Raw genomic sequence first — 23850 nt, forward strand, 5'->3', positions numbered from 1 at the left:
TAATCACCAGAGGGAAGGATTAAAGAAGAGGTTCCCTGTGGAAAGTAGGATTCTAGCTAGGACTTGAAGGAAGTGGAGGAGGGAGAGCATTTCCAGGCATGGGGATGGCCAGAGAAAATGCCCTGAGTCGGGAGATGGAGTGTTTGCTTTGAGGATCAGCAAGAAGCCCACTGTCACTGGATAGAGGATGGTGAGAACACAGAACATCAGGGCAAAAGGGAGCCCTTAGAACACAGGATGTCAGAGCTGGGAGGGCCCTTAGAACACAGAATATCAGAGCTGGGAGATAGAATGTTAGAATGGAGAACCTTAGAACGAAGGATGTCAGAATCAGTAGAGCTCTTTTCCCTTAAAGAGACAGCTGGCTTGTCTAGTGGAGGGTCAGGAGTTTGGGGCCTGTAGGAGATAAAATGGTGATGTCCTTGCCCTACGGCCTCACTTCTCCTTTCTTGTCTGCATCACCCTTTCCTCCATTTCAGTATCCTGACCTTCTGCCCCAGTTAGCCTGGCTTTTCCTGGCAGGGAAGAAGGTGATATGATTGCTGCCTTCTTTTTGAGAGGGAGAGAAATGTTCTCTCTCTTTGGATGTTTCTGTGGTTTGAAAGAGAGGTCCCAGGGAGACCAATGATTAACTCTCCTATGTCCATGGGCTGGGGCCATTTTATTCCAGTTAAGGGAGGAGGGGTTTCAGAGCAGGAAGCCTTTCCCGGCAGGCCCAACCCTTGTAGGGGGTTGAATGAAAAGGGTTTTCAAAGATAGTTCGGGGGAGGTGTGTGGTTCCCCCTCTTGCTGCTAGTGGCTTTCCACCCAAAGTCACCTTGTGTCCATATTCGTGGATACCCCTATCACTTCCCCTATTAAAATGTAAGCTCTGGGAGGTCCTTTGTGTTTGTATCCTCAATACTCAGCACAGTGCCTGGTATGCAGGAAGCACTTAATAAATGCTTACTGATGCTTATAGAGGAGGAGCTTGGGTACCAGAAACATTGGTCTGGCTCAGTCACCGACTATCTGTGTGACTTTGGGCAAGTTGCTTCCTCTTTCTGAACTGAAATTTCCTCATCTACAAAATGAGGGAGTTGGGCCAAATAATCTTTCTGGTCCCTCCCAGAGGTGACATTCTGACTTTCAAGGTCGTTTCCAGCTCTAACATTCAACATTCTCAGGCATCTCAAGGTTTTGATATTCTAGATTCCAGTACTGACATTCTCTATTCTATGTTCCAACATTTATACTCTATGGCCCCACATTCTCTGTTCTAAAGGTCCTCCCAGCCCTGACATTCTCTGTTCTAAGGGCCCTCCCAGTTCTAACATCCTGTGTTCTAAGGGCCCTCCCAGCCCTGACATCCTCTGTTCTAAGGGCCCTCTCAGCTCTGACATTCTGTGTTGTAAGGGCTCTCCCAGCTCTGACATCCTATGTTCTAAGGGCCCTCCCAGTTCTAACATCCTGTGTTCTAAGGGCCCTCCCAGCCCTGACATCCTCTGTTCTAAGGGCCCTCTCAGCTCTGACATTCTGTGTTGTAAGGGCCCCCCACCCCCAGCTCTTTCATTCTGTGTTCTATAACTCTAAGTCTTCACTGCCACGGGCAAACCTTTCTGTAAATCAGAAACAAATTGTGATCTGAGGAAGAAATTGGAAGAAGAACCATTGTGATACAAGAGCCCAAGCTAACTGAGGTAAACTGAGGCTCAGTAGATAGGAGCAGTTTCCAGAGGGAGGTAGGGAGACCATAGCCCTGCTCTCTTCTGCCCTGCTTGAACCCTATCTGGAGGATGGTGTTCAGTTCAAGGAAGGGTGCTTGACCAGCTGCAGTGGGTTAGGGGTGGAAACTGTTCCACAGCTAGATCCTTTGAGCAAGAAGGAACCTTAGAAGACACCTAGTCCAACCCTTGGTAATGAGACTGAAGCTTTTTGCTGGATCAAATACAGGACTAAAATAATTATTTAACAAATGAAGAAACTGAGTCTCAAAGAGGGGAAATGACTTGCCCAGGACTACATAGGTAGGAAGTACTTGGTTCAAAAGCCACATCCTCCAAGAGACCTTTCCTGAGGACTCAGAGGTTGATGCCACACACACACACACACACACACACACACACTATGTTTACTTACTCTCAAACATGTTGCATTCTTCCAGTAGAACATAGGTACTTTACAGACAGACCTGCCTTTCCTTTGTCCTTGTACCCCACTGATTAACATAGTGCTTGGACCATACCTAGTAGGTGCTTAATAAATGCTGATTGATTGACTCAAGGGGCAGAGCTGAGATGACTCCAAATACAACTTAAACAATGGTTGAATTGAATTCAGTTGTCTTCTGGGACTGTGATCAACGCTCTAATTCTTTGTGGGGGTTGGGGGTGGGAGTGGATGTGGGGAAACTGAGATTCAGAGGTGAGCCAGGGCCCTCAAGTTGGTCAATGGAGCTTCCCTCCCAGGACCCCCCCCCTTTTTTTTTTAACCACTGACTTCTAAAGGGCTAGCCCAACTACAAGTGCATGCTCAGTAGCCTCACCTGTTCATGTCTGTTCTGCCTTCCTTAGGTCATGAGTGTGCTGCTTCTCATCGAGCACTCCGTGGAGGTGGCCACTGGCAAAGGATACTGCAAAATCCTGCAGACATCCTACTACAAGATTGGTATGTCCCTTGGGAGGGGGGGGGTTCGTTAGGCAGTTGGAAACTGAGGAAGGAGGCAGAGGAGGAGGAGGAAGAAGAGTACCGCAGTCTAGGGTTGCTTGGGGGGCAGCCCAGTCAGTTTGTGGGACCAGGAGTCAGCTGTCCTGGGGGACTTCACCAGCTGTGGTCATTTGCCAGCTCTCTGGGCGATCCAGGCTCTGACCAACACTTCCAGGGATGGATAGAAAGCTCCCTAAGACAGCCCCTTTCACTTCTGAACTCATCAGCTCTCCATCTCTCATCTCTGTGTCTTTGCACTGGCTGTCCTTCATGCCTGAAGTGCCCTCCCTCCTCATCTCTTACTCTTAGAATTCCTTATTTCTTTAAAAACCCAGTGCCTCTCACTCTACCCCAAACTGCCTTGTAGTTAATAATAAAAATAAGAATTAACATTTATGTGGCACTTAATATGTTCCAGACACTGTGCTAAATGATTGGGTTTTTGTTTTTGTTTTTACAAATATTATCTCATTTGAGACCTCACCAACAACCTTGGGAGGTAGTTCCTATCATTATGTTCATTTTACAGATGAGGAAACTGAGGCAAACAGAGATCAAGTGACTTACCCAGGGTCACAAGGTATTAAATATCTGAGGTTTGAACTCAGATCTTTCTGATACCAGAGTCTCACTGACCCCATGTATTTTGTACATACCAAGGATCAGAACTCTAACTCTGAAAAGGACCTTAAAGACCACCTATATGTACATGTGGTCTTTCCTGAGTCTCTATCCCCATGTAGTAAGTGCTTAATTAATGCTGGTTGATTAATTGGGCAGAATTGATGTTTAGAGAGTTCTAGAAAATGGCAGAGCTATGGGGAATCTTAGAGGTGATTCAGTCCAACTCCCTTTTTTTTTAACAGGTGAGGAAATTGAGTCTCAGAGAGAGGAAGTGACTTCCCCAAGGTCACACAGTAAGCTAGTAACAGAACCTAGAACCCAGCTCTCTTAATTCTTTCTACTCCATGAACTTGCTCATCTTGGATCAGGTCAAATCAGATCAGAACAGAAACTTAGAACAGGAAGTAACCTTAGGCACAGAAAAAAACAAAGGAAAGGAGCAGGTAGACGACTTGCCTATGGGTTGCCAAGCCAGAAAGAGTCAGAGTCCCTGTTGGAATCTGGGTTTTCTGACTCCAGGTCTGCTTCCTGAGGCTGGACCCCAAGGTCCCTCACTATCCTTTCCCTTGGTTTTCAGCGGACATTGCCTCCAGCTTCCTGCTCATCATCATGCTTTTTATCATCAGTGTGAGCTTGCTCTATGGTGTCCTGAAGGTAAGAGGCAGCCAGTGGCACAGCCCATTGGCACTGGACCGGAAATCCCTCTCCAGCCCAGCTGATAAGCTGGACATCTCAGAAGCTTACTTGGAGAGCTCAAGGAAGAGAAGAGCCTACGTTAACTTCAAAGGCTCATCGCTTCTGGGGGAGAGTCTCTCTCTCTCTCTCTCTCTCTCTGTTTCTCTCTCTGTCTGTTTCTCTCTCTGTCTCTCCCTCTCTCTGAATCTGAAGCACAAAGGACTCCAATTCTCCATTCTATGGTGGGTGGCTTTTGGGGCCACCATTATATCTGACCACCAAGGGACCATTTGGATCCCACTGGGGAGGGAGTTGCAATCTGACTGTGGGAATTTGTTTCTCTGTGGTAACCAGTACAGAGCTGGAAACTTGAGTGGACCTCTAATGGATTATCTGGGGGTTTGTATAGATATGCAAATACATCCAATAGGTGACCATCTACAAGATGTAAAGTAATAATTGGTTTGTTTCTTTTGAGGCAATTGAGGTTAAGAGTGACATAGCTAGTAAGTATCTGAGGCTGGATTTGAATTCGGGTCCTCCTGACTTCAGGGACAGTACTCTATCCACTGTCCCATAAAGTAATAATTATAATAGCTAGCATTTATATCACTTAATATTTGTGAAGTCCTCACGACAATCCTGGGAGGTGGGTACTATTATCCCCATTTTGCACATGAGGAAACTGAGTTAGGCAGAGGTTAAGGGACTTGTCTAGGGTCACACTGCTTCTACCTACTACCTCATCTAGCTGCTTAAGAGACACTGGTATAGTGCCAAGAACACGGTTTTGAAGTTGGTAGATCAGGGCTCAAGTCTGTCATTTATTTTATTTTATTTTTTGGCGGGGCAGTGAGGGTTAAGTGACTTGTCCAGGGTCACACAGCTGGTAAGTGTCAAGTGTCTGAGGTCAGATTTGAACTCAGGTCCTCCTGAATCCAGGGCCAGTGCTTTACCCACTGTGCCACCTAGCTGCCCCCTCTGTCATTTATTTTTCCTGCCACCTTGGTCAAATAACTTTCTCCCTCCCAGCCTGTTTTATTTATCTTTAAAATTGATTAAATAGGGGCAGCTAGATGGAGCAGTGGATAGAGCACTGGCATACCAGCCCTGGAGTCAGGAGTACCTGAGTTTAAATCTGGCCTCAGACATTTAACACTTACTAGCTGTGTGACCCTGGGCAAGTCACTTAACCCCAATTTGCCTCACTAAAAAAAAAAATTGATTAAATAATGCTTGCCTCAGGGGGTTGTTGTGAAGATCAGAATGAGAAGCCAGTTGCTAAAGTACTTTGTATCTTTCCAGAAGCCCTTCCTTGTCACATTAACTCCAAATTTTCTCCTCTACTGGCCCACCAGGGAGTGTGAAATCCCATTGTTAGAGATTAATTTCTTTGAATTCAGACATGTGTCCTCTATTGCAAAGCAAATAGCACAGGAAACTGTTATTAGTCATTTCTCCCTAAGTGTGAGTTTCTTGTGGGGGGCGGGGGGGGGGGACCTTAGTTTCCTGGCAGCTACTGAGAGCAGAGGCACTGAGAGAAGGAAGTTTTTGTGGGAGGAAGAAAGAGGGTGGGAAGGATTATTTTGGAGTCAAGCAGGCCCTGCCTGGGTCCCCACCAGTGTCCTCTGGGGACACTAGATACTTGCCTGGGGGCTGGGGCTCAGAGGAGAGAACAGTTGAAGAAAGGCTCCCAAAGACAAATGTCCTTGACTTCCTGGGGGCTGGTTCTGGGTGTAGACTTGGTCAGTGATGAGCAAGTAACAGAAGTGGGATTGGGAAGGAGTGTGTTGGGAATGAACCAAATTCTGGAAAAAACCTAAGGATGCAGTTAGACCTGGATCAAAAGATGTCTAAACAGTACCATAACCCCCCTGCCCCCAAACAATTTGGGGCTGATGTGGAAGCTTCTTTTGGGGTCACCATCATATCTGACCACTGAACCACAATTTGGATCCCATTGGGGAGGGATTGGCCCTAAACCTGGGAGAATCTGTTTTTCTCTAGCCACCCTATTAGTGAAGGACCTGCAATGGATTATTTGGGGTTTCTCATAGATATGACCCTAGACCAGGTGTCCACCAGCAAGTCCTTACAAGGTCTCTGCACCATTGGACTCAAGAGTCATTTTCTGTCTTTATTGTCCTTTGATGAGCTAGAGTGGCATTCTGGCCATGGGTTTATGGTGGGAACTCAAATCCCTGATAACTCATCAGAAGACTGGGGGAACCATTAATTGGTTCACGAGGTCCTTACACATATCTAACATTAATAATTTTTAGGGCCCTTTCATAGGGAATCTCAATTAAACCTTCAAAGTAGCCCTGTGGTCTGGGATTATAATCATCCCTGGACAGAGGAAGAATCCGAGGTTTGAGGAGGGAAGTAACTAGGCCAAGGTTACATAGTGAGTTAGTGGTAAAGCTCAGACTAGAACCTCATGTCTTCTGACCCCTGGCCTAGGGCTCAGACCATCAGACCCTGGAGGCAAAGGGAGGGAATTCAGGCCCTAGGTTTGTCTCTGGCCTGAATTCCCAGCACATAAGCCCCCACTTGCCACTCCTCTTTGGCTATGAGACTTCTAGGGTGAAGAACACACATGTTCCCAGTCTCACAGTCCGAAAATAGAGGAGAAACTGACAATGGCCTGATATTCTTTAGCATTTGTGGGGCCCCATCATGGGGCTTTTGACTCAGCATCACTGGAAAGAGGAACTATCTCTCCTCTCTGCCTCTGGGGCCCTGGAAACACTCAGATCCAATAAGCAGGGTACCTCCAATGACATCAGTGGGGGAAGGGGTCCTGAAAAAGGCCTTTCTGCAGGGAACAAGGACCAATCAGGTCTTCTTACCATCAGATAACTGCCAAGCTGTTTATCTATCACATTGCTTGAGATTAGACTATCAGATAGTCCCTTTGGGTTATCAGAATTCTGGGAGGGAAAGCACCTATAATCTACTTATTATTCATATTTTAGCAGGAACTGGAAGATAAGTCAATTTCTAGCAGTAGCTTTGGCTGAGACCAGTTGACCAAAAGGATGAGAGTTTGAGGCCTTGGGGCAAGAAGGAAGGATAATTTTAGGGTTTGGTATTAGAAGGTCCATGCTGGTTTCCAGAGCAGCTGCATAAAACGGTGGCCTGGAATCAGGAAGTCTCAACTTTCTGAGTTCAAATCCTGCCTTAGACACTTAGCTGTGTGACCCTGGGCAGGTCACTTAACACTGGTTGCCTCAGTTTCTTCATCTGTAAAATGAGTTGGAGAAGGAAATGACAAAGCACTCCAGTATCTGCCAAGAAAAGCCAGTTGGACACGACTGAAAAATGACTGAACAACAATTGCAAGGTTTGGGTGGTCTCCTAGGATGATAGAATCATAGAATTGGCCCTTAGAGATCACCTAGTCAAACTTCTTCATCCTACAGATGAGGGAATCGTGGCCCAGAGGGGGTTTAGACTTGCCCAGGGTGACACAGGTAATTAAGAGGCAGAACCGGGATCAGAGTCGAGATCCTCTTACTCTAGATCTGGAACTTAAATTATGGTTTGGATACAAGTGGATTCAGCAGCAGAAGGATAATGAGACCCTAAAATGAGGCAATTCTGGGAAGTAGAGGAAGGGAGGGGAGCCATACGGAGAGAGGAAGAAGGAATGATATAAGACAGGGAGTTTGGAGTTCAAGGAAGGCCTAGGTTGACTTTCTCCAAACCAGGGTAACATGATGGCCCTGGTTTTAGGCTGGTTCTAGGTCTGCCATGTGAAAACAGAGGGCTCAGAACAATCAGTAAGCAGTGTCACAGGCATTTTGGGAATCAGCAGTGATCTGTCACTAGGATAATTCAGGTCAAACCTCCCCTCCCCCCAAGAACCTTTTTGCCTAAAATAGCTCAGCAATGGCCTGGATTTTGCATGCAATTTCCATGGCCTGGTGGTAGGTTTCATGAGATCTTAGATTGAGAGCTGGAAGGGACCCCACAGCCCTCCTAGTGCTAACCCTTCATTTTACATATGAGGAAAGCAAGGCCCAGGATGACTTTCCCAAGATTACGCAGAAAGTTTCAGATGGGAGATGGGAGGGCTCTTTCCAGTGTACCCCATTGCTTCCATGCTGGGCATCTGGAGGCACAGGATCTTTCTAGAATCTGGGAGGGCCTTCCCTTCCCTTTCTTTCCCTTCTCTAGACCAGCCAGTTACTTGATGCCCTTCTTTCCTTGTGGGGTTCTTGTGGAGATTGAAAGCATCTGTTCTTCAAGAAGGGCAGGCTGGGGCAGCTAGGTGGTGCAGTGGATAGAGCACCGGCCCTGGATTCAGGAGTACCTGAGTTCAAATCCAGCCTCAGACACTTAATACTTACTAGCTGTTTGACCCTGGGCAAGTCACTTAACCCCAATTGCCTCACTAAAAAAAAAAAAAATTAAAGAAGGGCAGACTGGCAGTCAGAAAACTTTTTTTTTCTTCTTCCAGAACCGGGAGCGACATCTTTTGCCCTTCCTGTCTCTGCAAATCATGGATTTTCTCCTGTGCCTCCTCACGCTGCTTGGCGCCTACATTGAACTCCCTGCCTATCTGAAGTTTGGTTCCCGAGGGAGACAAGCGGTAAGTACCCAGCCTCGTAGACCAGCTTAGGCCCCAGGGGGAGAGAGAGGTTGAGCTCAGTGAGGCAGGTGCCTACTTAGGGTTAAACACACAGGGCATATTTTGGCATGAGGCTTCTCAATGTGACTTTTGATGAGATCACATTTTCCTTTTTATTTATTGTTTTTTTGGGGGGATAAAAGTTTTTATTTTTATCCATGATTTATTTGGGCTTACCACTCAACTGGATCTGTGATTCATTGATTGGAAATTCCCTTCAGCAGTGCCGATGGAAACCCACACAGGCCTGCCTTTCCTGTGCAACTAACTCTTGTCTATGTCCTCCCCCATGTTTGTCCCAGAGGATCCACTTGGCATGCGGGAGCCCTTTCTTGATTTCCGCCCCCCACCACATGTCACAGGGGTACCTGCAGAGCACTCTGTTCACCTGCTCTCCTCTGCTCTTTCCACTTGACCAGACCTTGTTTTTCCTTGATGACACTGTTTAATTAATTTCTTAATCCTGTCCTATTTTGGAGTTTCTCATTGTTTATCTATTGCAGCCTACTCACACCCACTGTCCATTATCCTTTGAGTGATGCTTTGCTTTGGGTCTTTAAAAGCAGTAATGCTAATGCAATACTGATAAAATGTGCTGGGGGGAGGGCAGCTAGGTGGCACAGTGGATAAAGCACCAGCCCTGGATTCAGGAGGACCTGAGTTCAAATCTGGATTCAGACACTTGACACTTAACTAGCTGTGTGACCCTGGGCAAGTCACTCAACCCTCATTGCCCCCCCCCCCCAAAATGTGCTGGGTGGCAAAGTGGCTCAATGGATTATAGCATGCTGGGCTGGCGGTCAGGAGGTCTTCAAATCCGGCCTCAGATGCTCACTAGTTGTGTGACCCTGGGCAAGACACTTCACCCTGTTTGCCTCCATTTCCTCATCTGTCAAATGAGCTGGAGAAGGAAGTGGCAAATCAGGAAAGTATTTTTTTCCTGATCTTTCTGAATAAATTAGAACCTTTCCTTTGATGGAGATGTCCTTCCTGGAGGAAGCCATATGGGATGTTTACTTGTCCATTTTATAAAGCAGAAAATTTGCTTTCTCATTGGCAGCATACACATTCATTTAAATAATATTAATTTATGGGAGTTTTTGTCATCCTATATTTTCTATTTGAAAAACTATAAAAAAGTTTTATCGATGCCTTTTGTTTTAATACCATAGTTTTCCAAATGTACTGCTTCCTCTCCAACTCCCAGTGAGTCTTCCTTTAGAAGAAAGAGGGAAAAAACATTTAAACAAAAGCCAACTAACACACTGACTTACTTGGATAGTGTATGCAACATTTGGCATCTGTAGACCTCCACTTTTCCAACACAAAGAGGGAAATGCAAAAGCATATATTTTTTAATGTCAGAAAAGTCCATTCTCCATGGTTCACAGGAATTTATTTTGTGATGCATTAAATCCCAGATATTACACAGAGACTTTTAAGGGACCATAGGGCTAGAGACAGGAGTGCGGTTTTCAGATTTTAAATTGTAGAGCTAGGAGCTCTATGTGGGTGGTGATCCAGGTCATTCTATGGGCTAGGCAGGGTAGGTAGGAGGCAGTCAGATGGAGGGGACAGAGTTGATGAGCAAAGGTAATTAGCAGGCAAGTGGGTGAATTAGAATCTTCTGAAAAGTTGGTGTGGGCAGTGGATCAGAAGAAGAGAGAAAGCCTAGGTTGAATGGAAGCCCACCTCTCTCTTAAGTTTTGGACGTTTTGAACAATCAGAGTCCTTGGGGGAAAGAAATGTCTGGGTGATCTGAATATTCTGGCTCATCGAAGGCTGCTCTGAAAGCTCTTTTCTGCAGACTCACAGAGCATTAGACTGGGAAGGGTTTAGACTCATGTCATCAGACGCTAGAACCGAGAACACCAGACCACAGAACCATGGCAGATTATAAAGCATGCACCCTTTTTGTTTCAATTCTTGTTCTTCAAAGCCTTTTAAAAAATGCCTTAATTAAGCAGTCAGGCAGAGCCAGGCATTGAGGCAAGTGGGGATCCATCACGGCTCAGCTCTTTTCTCTTCCAACATTTTCACCGATCCCTTTGATGGAGGCCTTGATGGGCTATTTGTCAGATCCTTGGATGGCCCAGAGCCAGGAGGGACAGCTAACATGCTAGATGACAGAATTAGGATGCAAAAAGACCTTGGAAGGCCAGAGTGATGGGCCACTTCTAATGATGGGAAATTCAATGGGGATAGATGTGAAGCCTGACATTTGGGTTAAAAAAAATAAATCAGCTGCACAAATATAGGATTGGGAGGTGGGGAGGTGGGGAGGTGGGGAAGTGGCATGTGGTTAAACAACAATCCTAAGACATGGGGTTTTAATGGGCTATAACCTCAGTATGGACGGTGTGATATGGAAGCTAATGTGATCTCATGTTACAGTGATAAAAAAATACAGTGTTGACCACATCTGGTATGTATTAGATCCAGTCCTGGGCACCAAGGACATTTAGAGGACCTGAGTAAGGTAGGGGGCGCCAAAGTGCCATGAATGTGGGGCCTGCCAGGAGTCAGGAGGACCTGAGTTCAAATCCCGCCCTAGACAATGACTGTGTGGGCAAGTCACTTAAACTCCATCTGCCTTGGTTCTTCATCTGTAAAATGGGGATAATAACAGCACCTTCCTCCCAGGGTTGTTGTGAGGATCAAATGAGATAATATTTGGAAAGTTGTGCCTAGGACAGTGCTTGTCACATAGTAGGTGCTATCTCAACGTTAGCAATTATTATTTAGAATGACACTGACCCACTGGTTCACATCCAGAGGAGAATGATCAGAACTGTGAGAGGCGTGGACTCAGGTCCTCTAGGGATTGGTAGGAGGAAGTGGGGATTTTTAGCCCCCCAAAAGAGAAGCGCTGGGGAGGTGTAGCTGTCAGAGACTGCCCAGCAGTAGGCATTATGGGTTTGGGCCAGGCTTTGTGACTACTTTTGAGCTATAGATTAGTAAACCAAGCTAATGATTTACTCCTAAGTGCTGCCCCTGAACTGCATACTACTACCTAACAGCGCCTGAGCAATAACAACAGTAGCTAGCATTTATATGGTGTCTGGAGGTTTGTAAAGTGCTTTATAAACTTGATCTCATTTGATTCTCACAACAACCCTGAGATGTAGGGACTATTTTTATGCTCGTTTTTGTTGTTGTTGGTCAGTCATGTCCAACTCTGTGGACTGTAGCAGGCCAATACTGTCCATGGGGGTTTCTTGTCAAAGATACTCGAGTGGTTTGTCATTTTCTTCTCCAGGGGATTAAGGCAAACAGGGGCTAAGTGACTTGCCCAGGGTCACCCAGCTACTGAGTACCTGAGGCTGGATTTGAATTCTGGTCTTCCTGATTCTAGGCCTAGCACTCTATTCACCGAGCTGCCTCCATGCCCATTTTACAGATGAGGTAACTAAAGGAAATGGAGGTCAAGTGACCCACCCGGGGTAAGACAGCTAATAAGTGTCTGAGGCAGGATTTGAACTCAGGACTTCCTGACTCCAAGTCTAGCAGCTCCATTAGTCTCAAAATTAAAAAGGGTAGCCTTCCCACAGCCAGGAGAAACAAGGAATGTAGCAAGTTACACTTTTTCCTCTGAAAAGTAATTCTTTATTTTAAAACAAACAACAACAAAAAACATCCAAACCAAAGATTAACATATTTTTTAAAAATTTAAAATAAATTTTTTTTCAAATCATAACATCTTATCACTGTCTTTAAATGAACATGCAGGTAGAACAAGATTCAAAGAAATACAATACTTAAGTACAATTATGTAATTTTCTGACTCCTCTTCAAATCATTTCAACATGTATTTGTTGAATTTCTATGCATCTATAGTTCATTTCTGGTTCTGGATTAGTCTGTCAAGTAATGCCAACTCACATACCTTTCTCTTCTTCCTTTCCTTTTCCAGAAGGGGCCTTTCAAAGTCCCTCTCATGACTCTGCAGTTGCTGGATTTCTGTCTCAGCATCCTGACCCTCTGCAGCTCCTACATGGAAGTCCCTACCTATCTCAACTTCAAGTCCATGAACCATATGGTGAGTGAGATCGATGCCTGGAGGAGTTGGCTGTTAGCCTTGGCCTGAGCTACTTACTCGGGATATGAATGAAATAGACACCCACTCTTAAGGTGCTTAGGAGTGCTGAAGATCCTGGGTTATAAGTGACGGTAGCTCAATTCAGGTCTTCAGATGGTTCCCTAAAATAACAGTTGATGACATCTGTTTCTGTGACTGTTACAGAATTACCTCCCAAGTCGAGAAGGCATGACTCAAGACCAGTTTGTCAAGCTGATGATTGGATTCTCCATAGCATTCATCATCGTCCTTATCTTGAAGGTATGATGGGTCCCTCTTCGCCTTGTCCTTCCCTCCCCTCAAACTGCTTAGGGAGCACTGTGAGTCCTGGGGCTCTGGACTGGTCAGGCCCAAGTATAGTCATGGCAAATTACTGAAAATGGCAAAAATTTATGACTGACACTCCTTGCCTCTACCTCCCCTTTTGGCTTTTTTTCCTCCCTCCATCTCCCATTATCCCAGGGAGACAAGGGCTCTCATGGAATATGGATCTCTCCTATCTAGAACAGAATGGGTCTAATAAAGTCAATTACATTGGGGTATTAGAGACTGAAAGTGTTCCCTCTCCCTCCTACCCCCAGCAGGATGTAGGGTTTTGTAATTCGTACTCTGAACTCCAGTCAATTTTTTTTCAGGTCTATATGTTCAAGTGTGTTTGGAGATGCTACAAGTACATAAAATCCCTAAATAGGGTTGAGGACAAAGTCAATACCAAGATGTTCCAGAAGGTAAGCACTTAACTTAAGCTGTAACCAGGGTGGAGACATTTAGAGGGGCACATTAATATTTTCTAACCTATAGCAGTGTAAAAAATACCATATGGAGATTAGAACCTAATTAGGAAGAAAAATGTGTTAAAATGGGTTGCTACCAGGTAGCAGCTTCCTCCTCTCAATGACCTCAGGATAATTAAATTCCTCCCAAATCTGGCCTCTTTCTCCCTCCCTCATTCCAGCAACTTCAGTCTCTTCTCCCTCTCCTACTTCAATTGAATTGAGGGCATGGTTAGTGCAGCTAATCCTTGTCATGGAAATGGCTAGTTCTAACTCTTCTCAAATGTGACCTCCAGGAACCTTGGGGAAAGGGAGAGAGAGAGAGAGAGAGAGAGAGAGAGAGAGAGAGAGAGAGAGAGAGAGAGAGAGAGAGAGAGAGAGAGAGAGATACAGAGACAGAGAGAGAGAGATACAGAGACAGAAACAGAGAGAAAGAGATGGAGATGGAGCTAAAAAGCTGAAATTAGTCTTTTTTGAGGCAATTGGGGTTAAGTGACTTGCCCAGGGACACACAGCTAGTAAGTGTTAAGTGTCTGAGGCCGGATTTGAACTCAGATCCTTCTGTTCTCTATTCACTGCACCTCTTAGATGCCCCTGAATTTCTTCTTCTTCTTCTTGTTTTTTTTTGGTTAGGAAATTGGGGTTAAGTGACTTGCCCAGGGTCACACGGTTAAGTAAGTGTCAAGTGTCTGAGGTCGGATTTGAACTCAGGTCCTCCTGAATCTAGGGCCTGTGCTCTATCCACTGTGCCACCTAGCTGTCCCTGAAGTTATTCTTTTTTTTTTTTTTGAAGTTATTCTTAAAACGAGTTTCAACCAGTGTTTCTATGTGTCTCCCAAAAGGCACTGGCCCTGCCTACATTTTTAGTGTCCTTTTACCTATGGGACAACTAAGTGACAGTGCATAGACCACTGGGCCTGTAGTCAGGAAGACCTGAATTCAGATCTAGCCTCAGCTACTTACTAGCTGTGTGATACTGGGCAAGTCACTTCACCTTGGTTGCCTCAGTTTCCTCAACTGTAAAATGAGCTGGAGAAGGAAATGACAAACCACCCTAGCATCTTTGCCAAGAAAATCCCAAATGGGATCACAAAGAGTCAGACAGGACTGAAAAGGCTGAATAACAACTTCCAGACTCCAGGTCCAGTGCTCTATCCACTGCACCATATAGGAGGCCACTTCTAATTGTGAAGATTTTCCTGACCTCTAGTCTAAATTTGCCTCTCTGGAGGGTTTTCCCTTGTTTGTCCTTCAAATACTTGAAATCAGCTTTTATAGATTCATAGAGCACAGAGCTAGAAAGAAATCTACCTCCCAAGCCAATGATGTTCCACTATACTGAACTATTTACTATGGACCCCAGGCGAAACAACTGAGAATCCTCACTTAATAATGACTTCCTTGGTTGTGTTTTCAATTTTGAAAATCAATTACTTGGATGAATGAATAGGTGACCTGGTTATTCAATCTGTGGAGGACATAAGGATGTAAGTCATAGCTGATATGTTTACTCCCAGATCTCAACAGGTTGCAATGTATGGGGTGAAGCTAATAAAATGGAATTTAATGGGGATAAGTGCAATATTCTACACTTGAATGATTATTAATTTTTAATAAACTGCACCTATATATAGAATAAAGGGAATTAGACTTATTTGCTTTGGCCTCAGAGAGGGCAGAACTGGGAGCAATGGAGACACATTATGGGGAGGCAGACCAATAGAAGGAAGACATTTCTAACAAAGGAAAAAAAAATCCAGGTGTCCTAATAACAGATTTTTGAGGGGGTACATGTCACTCGAAAGCAGTTCATGGGAAAAAGATCATTTTCTTTTTGGTAGATTGCAAGAGTTTGGTATGAGTCAGAGGGGATGTAGCAGCTGAAAGAGTAGATTCAAATTCAGGCTGTCCCAATATAGAAACAAGTAGTTGCTAGTCATTTCTCTTCTCTTCTCAGACCACTTCTGGAGTATTTTTAGTTCTGGGCACCACATTTTAGGATAGATTTTTGACAAGGTAGATAGATATTCAGAGGAAGGAGGACAAGATAATGAAGGATTATCATACAAGTTTGGAAGGCTAGGTGGCGCCATAGTGCACAGAGCACCGGGCCTAGGTGGGGGGGGGGGGGGGTGTTTCTCTTGGAAAAGAGAAGACCAGAGAAGAGATGAGACTGGGGTCTTCAAGTAGTTAAAGGGATATCTTCATGGAAGGAGGACTAGGTATATTCTGCTTAGTCCCAGAGGACAGAAGCAGGACTGAAAGGAGAAACTTACAGGGAGGCATAGCATAAAGAAAAATGTCATGGGTATGCATTAAGCACTTAAGCAATGCTTGTTGACTGACTGACAATACAATGGGCTGCCTTGAAAAGTGAGTTTCCTGTCAGTTGAGGTCTTCAAGCAGAGGCCGGATGATGACTTTTTGGGGGAGGTTGGTGTTTTAGGGGAGACTCCAGGGTCTCTGGAGGGTCTCTGGAGTTCTTTCCTACTCCGAGGTCTTGGGATTCTATAGGAATTCCAGGAACGGGGCCACAGCTGAGGAGCAGAGCCCTAGAATGTGCCCGGAGTCCTTGCATCCATCACCCACCTTTCTCTTGTCTTCCTTCTAGGTCCTTTTGCCAACCTATGAAGAAGCCGTGGCGATGCCCTCCAAGGAGCCGGCCCCACCTCCTTACTCGGCCGTGTGAGCCGCGTTGCTCCCTCCTCCCTTGGGCCAAGTCGCTACAGAAGCTTCCTTTTGCTTTTAATGGCTCACAGTTACTGTTCAGCTTCCTCCCAGATGTGTTTGTTTTCGTACCAACCCTAGGAAAGCCCAGGTCTCTTTCACCCCTTCGGGCGGGCGGGGGTCTCTTATGATCCCCACCAGTATAATGAACTGTCTTGGCTAACGTTAGAGAGGACCTTTCGCACCATCGGGTCCAAACCCTCTCGTTTTACCGATGTGGAATCTCGGGCCCAGAAAGGGAAAGTGACCCGCCCAAAGCTTCACAGATAGCAATCCGCAGAGCTGGGATTCTTTTGCCTCAGGATCCTTCCGCACAGCACCTTGCTGCTTCCTAGTTGAATCCATGGGCCACTTTTGTCGGTAACTGTGAGTCAGTTTAGTCCCGGGGTGGTTCATTACATCAAACAGCTTTCAATACAGTCAGACCGTAGTGAATGAGTCAACCAACAGCCAACCTGAAGTGCATGCGTCTTGCTGCTTGGCTGAACACTTGAAGCCACGTCCTCCCCGAAGTTGCAGTGGTTGTGGCGCCTGCAGGGCTCTTCAGAATCACTTCCCTACTGGCTACTGCTTATGAGAGAGGCTCCAGAGGCCTAGATACTGGCCCCTCTGTGGTGCCGGAGAGGAGGGCTAGAGACGGGGAGCCGGACCTGGGTGAAGGGAAAGAGGTTTCTGGGCCCCGTATAGTTGTTTTCCATTTGTAACAGGGAAGGGCTTCATTAAAATTGCATTAAAGCTTTTTCTATGACTGGCTCAGTTCTTGAAGTGTGAACACTCCGAGGGCTAGTTTGTTTTAGGACTAGAAACTCCCACTCCGTCCCACGCACTTGCATAGAACCATGGGGGGTGGGGTAAAGGGGGGTGGGGAAGAAGGCGGAGGGAGGAGGGATCTTATTGGCTGAAATGATTTCTCCCTGCTCTGACTCACACACCTAGGTTACTTAGTGACTGTGTGACCTTGGACAAGTCACTTGGCCACTCTGATCCTCACTGGTAAATCAAGAGGGATCCTATGATCATGGAATGTTAGAACCGGAAGGCATCCTAGTTCAATCCTCTCCTTTGGTAGAAGAAGGAAATAATTTGCCCAAGGTCACACAATAAGTTAATAGTACGGGAAGGACCAGTACCTAGTTGAGAGGTGATTAATTATCAGACCAATTCCTGATTATTTCTCTACTTGAACTCTCACTTCAATTCAGCACATATATCAAGGAAGCTAGGTGGTATAGTGACTACAGTGCTTAGCTTAGGAAGACCTGAATTCAAATTGGACCTCAGACATTTTCTAACTATGTGACTGTCACTTAACTTCTGTCTGCCTCAGTTTTCTCAACTGTAAAATGAAAATAATAACGGCATCTATGTCCCAGGATCAAGGAGATAATTTTTGTTTGTTTGTTTTTTTGTTGGGCAATGAGGGTTAAGTGACTTGCCCAAGGTCACACAGCTAGTAAGTGTCAAGTGTCTGAGGTTGGATTTAAACTCAGGTCTTCCTGACTCCAGGGCCGGTGCTTTATCCACTGTGCCACCTAGCTGCCCCCCCCCCAGATCATTTTTGTAAAGTGCCTGGCACACAGTGGGTGCTTAATAAATGTTTGTTTCACCCCTTCCTAAGAGAATTGCAAATATAAGTCACTTTGTTGGGCACTGGGGATATAGAGATGAAAAAAGGGATAGTCCCTTCCCTCAGGGAGCTTACATTTTACATGGGAGTGGGAAGGATGATATGTACACGGGCAAGCATAATACAAGGTATCATCTGACAGAGACAAAGAAGAGAGCTAAGTAAAAGGTTCCAGGATGAATGGAGAGGGAGAGGACATTCTCACTAAAGGGCGGAGGGGGGGGGGATCAGGGATGGCTCCTTATAAAAGAGGAACCATAGGAGATGAATCCTCGGGCCTTCCTGATTTCAGACCCGGAGCTCTATCCACTGAACTACCTAGGCAAAGGCAAAATGAAAGGTCAAAAACAGCTCTGAGGTTTTAAGCCTACGATGTGACTGGAAAAATACTGGTACCCTCAAGGGAACTCTAGAAGATTAGAAGGAGTAGAGCTCAGGGGAAATATAGTAAATTTGGTTCTTTGATGTGTTAGTTTGAGGTAGAGCTAGGATTCCCAGGTGGGGATGTCCAAAAGGCAGAGAGGAGACCTGAGCCCGGAGGAAAGGGTGATATCAATGTGGATAAGGATGTAGAGACTGGAGATGAGCTGGGACAGAGCCTTAATAGATACCCAGCTTAGATGGTGGGAGATGAATGAAGAATCCAACAAAGGAGACCAATCAAAAGTGGTTAGAGGATGAGGGGAACCCAGAGAGAGCAGGAGCAGCATTGTGGAAGCCCAGAGAGGAAAGAGAATCCAGAACCACCGGGCCTCCTCCGTAGCTGCAGCAAGTGAGGGGAGATGAAGACCGCCAAAAACTCTGTTGGATCAAGCATTTTCAAAGAGCGATTCAGTCAAGGAATGGAGTCAGAAATCTGCCTGCAAAGGGATGGGAGGGAGTGGGTGAGGAGGAGTGAAAGAAATGAGTGTTGGCTATTATTTCCAGGCGTTTAGCAGTGAAACAAAGGAATCTTACAGGCAGCAAGAGAGCTTGAGGAGATCACAGCATTAAAAGAAGGGTTTTTGGTTGTTTTTATTTTTGCTTTTTGGGATAAGGGAGATCTGACCAAGTTTGTAGGCAATGGGTAAATAGGGAATAATCAGAGAAGAGAGTGGGGCATAAGCAATGAGACAAGCATCCCAAGAAGATGGGAGGGGTTGGGAACAAGGGTACAAAGGGGAGGCTAAACTTGGAAAGGGAAGGGTCTTCCCCTCTGAGACTGAAGCAGAGGGGGAGTAAGAGGCTGGGAGAAGGGCACTTAGGCTTTGAGCAAGTGAAATAAGAGGCTCAAGCCCCAGTCTTCTCTCAGTTCTGTACTGACCTGCTTGCCAGCCTCAGAATCTTTGCCTCAGTTTCAGAAGCATGGAGTGAAGCAGGCAGGAATGCCTGCTCTGGTGGCTGCCATATTTGTTATGAGCATGAAGGAGTCACCCAGACCAGCAGATGTATTGAGTTCTCTTCCTCCAGAGAAGAATGGAGGACTGAATTTGTATCTATCAAGTCCAAGTTTGGAGAGAGATCATTTGCTAGTTTGCCCATTCATTCATTCATTCATTCATTCATTCAACAAGCATATATTAAGTGCTTACTATTTGCCAGACATTGTGCTAAGCACTGGGCATATAAACACACACACACACACACACACACACACGTCTCTGATCTCAAGAAGCTTATATTCTACCTGGGAGAAATAACATGTTCATATAGATAAGTCAGTGAAAATAAATATAAAATATATAGAAATTAATTTTGGGGAGATGGCACTAATACCTGTGGGGGATTAAGGAAGGCTTTGCATAGGATTTAGCATCTGAGCTGACTGTTGAATGGAGGTCAAGGGGGGGAGGGGAGGAAATTTGGTATATCCTAGGAAATGAGACTGTGCAAAGAAACAAAGGTGAGAGATAAACCATTGTAGATGGTGAGCAGCAAGTGGGTCAGTTTGTCCAACGTAATCAATGTTATTCAACCAACCCTCACTGAGCAACTCTTGTGTTTAGTGACAGAGATGGGGAGACAGATTGGTTGTTTGTTTGTTGTCCTTTGCTCTTGAAAAGGACCAAAGTGATGTCATCACTATGTCAGAGGTACAGTGTGTCTGACTGGCTGATCAGATCAACATGAGCTCAGAATGTTTTACCACACGTTGAGCACAAATAGTCCACGTGAACATTTGTGAGGGAGAAGTTTCTAAATTTGTGCCTCTCATGCTTCTTTTGAGCTACTCCAATTCTGCTTCCCTCACAGAGAGAGCACAGCACCATCTTTGATGCAGGCATGCCATGCTGGATGGTCCTGTGCCAGTGTCTCCCATGTCATACAATCAATTCCAAAGTTCTTCAGAGTGTCCTTGTATTGCTTCTTCTGACCTCCATGTGAGTGATTGTCTTGTGTAAGATCTCCATAAAATAGTCTTTTAGGCAACCTTACATCTGGCATTCAAACATTCTCTGTAATAGAATTTGAATACTTGGCAGTTTAGCTTGAAAAAGGACCTCAGTGTCCAGTACCTTATCCTGACAGGTGATCTTTAGAACCATCCTAAGACAATTCAAATGGAAGTGATACGGTTTCCTGGCATGGCACTGGTGTACTGTCTAGGTTTCTATTTGTTTATTTATTCATTTATTTATTTAGAATTTTTCCCCACCTTACATGTAAAAACAAATTGTAACATCGATTTTGAAAACTTTGTGTTCCAAATTCTCTTCCTTCTTCCCTATACCCCCTTAAGAACTCAAGCAATTAATTATAAGTTATACATGTGCAGTCATGCAAAACTTAGCAGACAAAAAAACTTTAGAAAAAGGAACTAACAACAATAATAAAATATACTTCCATCTGTATTCAAGTACCACCAGTTCTTTCTCTGTAGATGGATTGCATTTTTCATAAGTCCTTCAGAAGGGGCAGCTAGATGGTATAGTGGTTAAAGCACCGGCCCTGGAGTCAGGTGTACCTGAGTTCAAATCTGGCTTCAGACACTTGACACTTACTAGCTGTGTGACCCTGGGCAAGTCACTTAACCCCCATTGCCTGCAAAATAAAAAAGTCTCTTAAAAGTCCTTCAGAGTTGTCTTGGGTCGTACTGTCTAGGTTTCACAGTCATACAACAATGAGGTCAGCACAGCACAACACCTCTGTAAACCTTCAGTTTGGTAGGCAGCCTAATACCTCTTCTCTTCCACACTGTCCTTTGGAGCCTCCCCAAACACTGAGCTAACTCTGGCAATGTATGTGTCAGCCTCATTATCATTGTGTACATCCCTGGAAAGTAAGCTTCCAAGGTAAGTGAACTTATGCAAAGCCTTCAAAATTTCTCCATTTGTTATAACCAATGGTTGCACATAAGGATGGTGTGGCGCTGGGTGGTGGAGAACTTCTGTTTTCTTGGTGTAGATACAAGTAAGATAAATAAAATAAATTATGCAATCCAGTTCTTACTGACCACTTTCCCAATATTGATCAAGACTTGCCCAAGACTAATGTTTTACTTCATTCCTTAGCTCTCTACCGCAACCCCATGGATCCCCTTCTTTCTTCTGCCTTTGGTCCTCTTCTGTGTTCCCCCCGCCCTTGCCTTTTTGTTCCTCCCAAAGGTTTCCCATTCTAAAGTGAGGGGGTGCTTTTCCTGGGACCTCTCTTAGGGAAGGCCTAAGCCCCCAGACTTTACCTTTTGGTTATCTCAGGATAAAGAATAGCATGTTCAAAGCTAGAAGGAAGGTCTGAGATAGAATCCGTCCTTGTCATTTCACAGATGGGGAAACTGAGATCCAGAGAGGAGAAATAACTTTGATGACAGGGCTGGTGTATAGGGAAGGGGTGTAGCTAAGGGAACAGGCAGAGGCAAGGATGCATGCACATGGCATGTGAAAACACAGTGGAGATACTGGCCTGGCTGTGGTGGAGGCTGCCTAGGAGTGATGATACTCCCCCAAAGACTCTGCTCAGAGTCTTCTTTATATATTTGCTGCACAAGATCCAGATATATAGCCCTACCACTCCTTTCCATTTCAGCTCAGTCAACTTTGTAGATGAATAACCATTCCATTGGTTAAGGAAAAACCATGCACCAATGCTTCTGGAGACCTGGGGCCCCTACCCTCAGGGCTCTCACATTCCTTTGCTGGTGTCCTCTGCAGGCCCATCTGGAAGAACTGTGGAGGCTTACAGCTTACAAGGCCTCAGAACATATGTTCTTAGTTAGAAAGGAGAAGATTGAATCTTAGAGCTTAAAGGGACCTTCAAACAGAAAATCAGAGGTGGTGGGCATCTTAAAATGTAGAATGTTGGGTTTGGAAGAGATTTTAGCACGTGTAAGTTTAGAGCTGGGAGGGTCCTTAGAACACAGGATATCAGAGCTAGGAGGGTCCTTAGAACACAGGATGTCAGGGCTGGGAGGGCCCTTAGAACACAGGATGTCAGGGCTGGGAGGGCCCTTAGAACACAGGATGTCAGGGCTGGGAAGGCCCTTAGAACACAAGATGTCAGAGCTGCGAAAGGCCTGAGAACATGGAATGCTACACCTAGAAGGGACTTTAGAACACAGAATTATGAAGCTGAATAACTTTAAACAATGATGTTGGAGTAGATCACAAGATCCACTAGGGAGACACGATTCACTGTGCTTCATACCCATTCTCTCTTACCGACTTGTGGACTATCTGATCTGGGAGGGAGTTTTCGAGGTCATCTAGGACAAAGGTTCTAAACCAGAGGTCCTTGGATGGATTTCAGGGAATCTGTGAATCTTAATAGGGGGAAAAAAATCTTTCTTTTCTAACAGAAATTTAGCGTTTCCTTTAGTTCTGATTGCAGGCTGATTCTGAGCGGGGGTCCATAGCCTATACCAAACTGTCAGGTGCATCCAGAGCACAAACGAGATGAAGTCCTCAGCTAGAACAATCTTTTTCTTTAAGAGACGAGGCTGGGAGAGGGACCTCACTCACCTTTGTCATTCAGAGTTGGAGGCAGCAGTGGGATTAGAATCCAGGTCTCCCAAGTCCTATTGAGTCTATGACTGTCCTCTCCTCTCTTCTCTCCTCCCCTTCCCCAGGGATGAGGGGATAGACACACAACCTGTGCTCAAGTCTGTTGAGAGAAATGGAGCCCTGGCCAGAGCAAGACTATGGTTCGTGATGCTAAACATCTAGGAGGAAAAGCATCTGGCCACGTTTAACCTTGTTCTCTGAGCATTGAGCACCATGTTGGCACAGCTAAAGCTGTGGTGGTTTAGATCACGGTGGAGAAGATCAGGGGAGGCTGAGGTCAGCCTCCTGAGCCGAGGTCCACAGGGGCCTGTCCTTCCAGGGACCCAAGGAAGGAATTACAGAGGTTGGGGAACTCCCAAGCAGGCAGAGATGGATGAAGGGGATCATGGGCCTTCTCGATTTCTAGAGGATGGAGAATCTCCTTAGGAGCTGAGGACAGTTGGAGGCCTGAGAACGCTTCACTCAAAGGGGGTCCAGAAGGTGGATCTGTGGGGATTAGCGGTTGTCTGTAGGATGGGGATTGTCCTTGATTTATCCCATGGACTTAAGTGAGATTTACACACTCGATGGCATCCTGACAAATTGGCTGTTTTAAATCTTCCCACTCCTTAGAGAGCGCTAAGAGAGATAAATAACAGGCCCAATGAGACAAAGCTTGCTTGGGGACGGGCCTTGACACTCCAATCTCCAGACACATTCATCTTCCTAGACCCTGGATACCCCAGCACCCACGGGATGTATCTGGGTCTCTCTGAGCTGGAGGACATGAGGAAGGAAGCCGGCACTTGGGTCCTTAGGAACACTGCACTCTATTTTTCCCAAGACTAAGACTGTAGCAGGGACAGGCAGGGTCCAATAATCACTGCTACCCTCCCCATCTCCTATCCTCTAAGAATCACTCCTCAGGGGTTAGTCAGTGATATGGGGCAACCAGTAGCTGCCTCCCCGCCCCTTGCTCAACATATTCTTGCTGGCTTCCTTTTTAGAGTTTCTGCCCTCCCTGATTTTTCCTCTTCTCTCTCCCTCCTACCCCTTCTCTCCCTCTTCTC

General features: G+C 45.5%; 1 protein-coding gene across 2 annotated transcripts in view; it reads left to right on the forward strand.

Moving 5' to 3' along the window:
• LAPTM5 (lysosomal protein transmembrane 5) overlaps window positions 1-16939 on the forward strand; it is a 120746-nt gene extending 103807 nt beyond the window's left edge. For both annotated transcript variants that reach the window (XM_043990533.1, XM_043990534.1), the window contains exons 4-10: window positions 2553-2646; window positions 3887-3963; window positions 8450-8581; window positions 12534-12659; window positions 12864-12959; window positions 13334-13426; window positions 16083-16939. In XM_043990533.1, the coding sequence (XP_043846468.1) occupies window positions 2553-2646; window positions 3887-3963; window positions 8450-8581; window positions 12534-12659; window positions 12864-12959; window positions 13334-13426; window positions 16083-16160 (696 nt within the window). In that variant the 3' untranslated portion in view covers window positions 16161-16939. The remainder of the gene's footprint in view (window positions 1-2552; window positions 2647-3886; window positions 3964-8449; window positions 8582-12533; window positions 12660-12863; window positions 12960-13333; window positions 13427-16082) is intronic.
• The last annotated feature ends 6911 nt before the right edge of the window (window positions 16940-23850 follow it).

This window comes from Dromiciops gliroides, chromosome 3 (assembly GCF_019393635.1).
Source record: "Dromiciops gliroides isolate mDroGli1 chromosome 3, mDroGli1.pri, whole genome shotgun sequence".
NCBI lineage: Eukaryota > Metazoa > Chordata > Mammalia > Microbiotheria > Microbiotheriidae > Dromiciops > Dromiciops gliroides.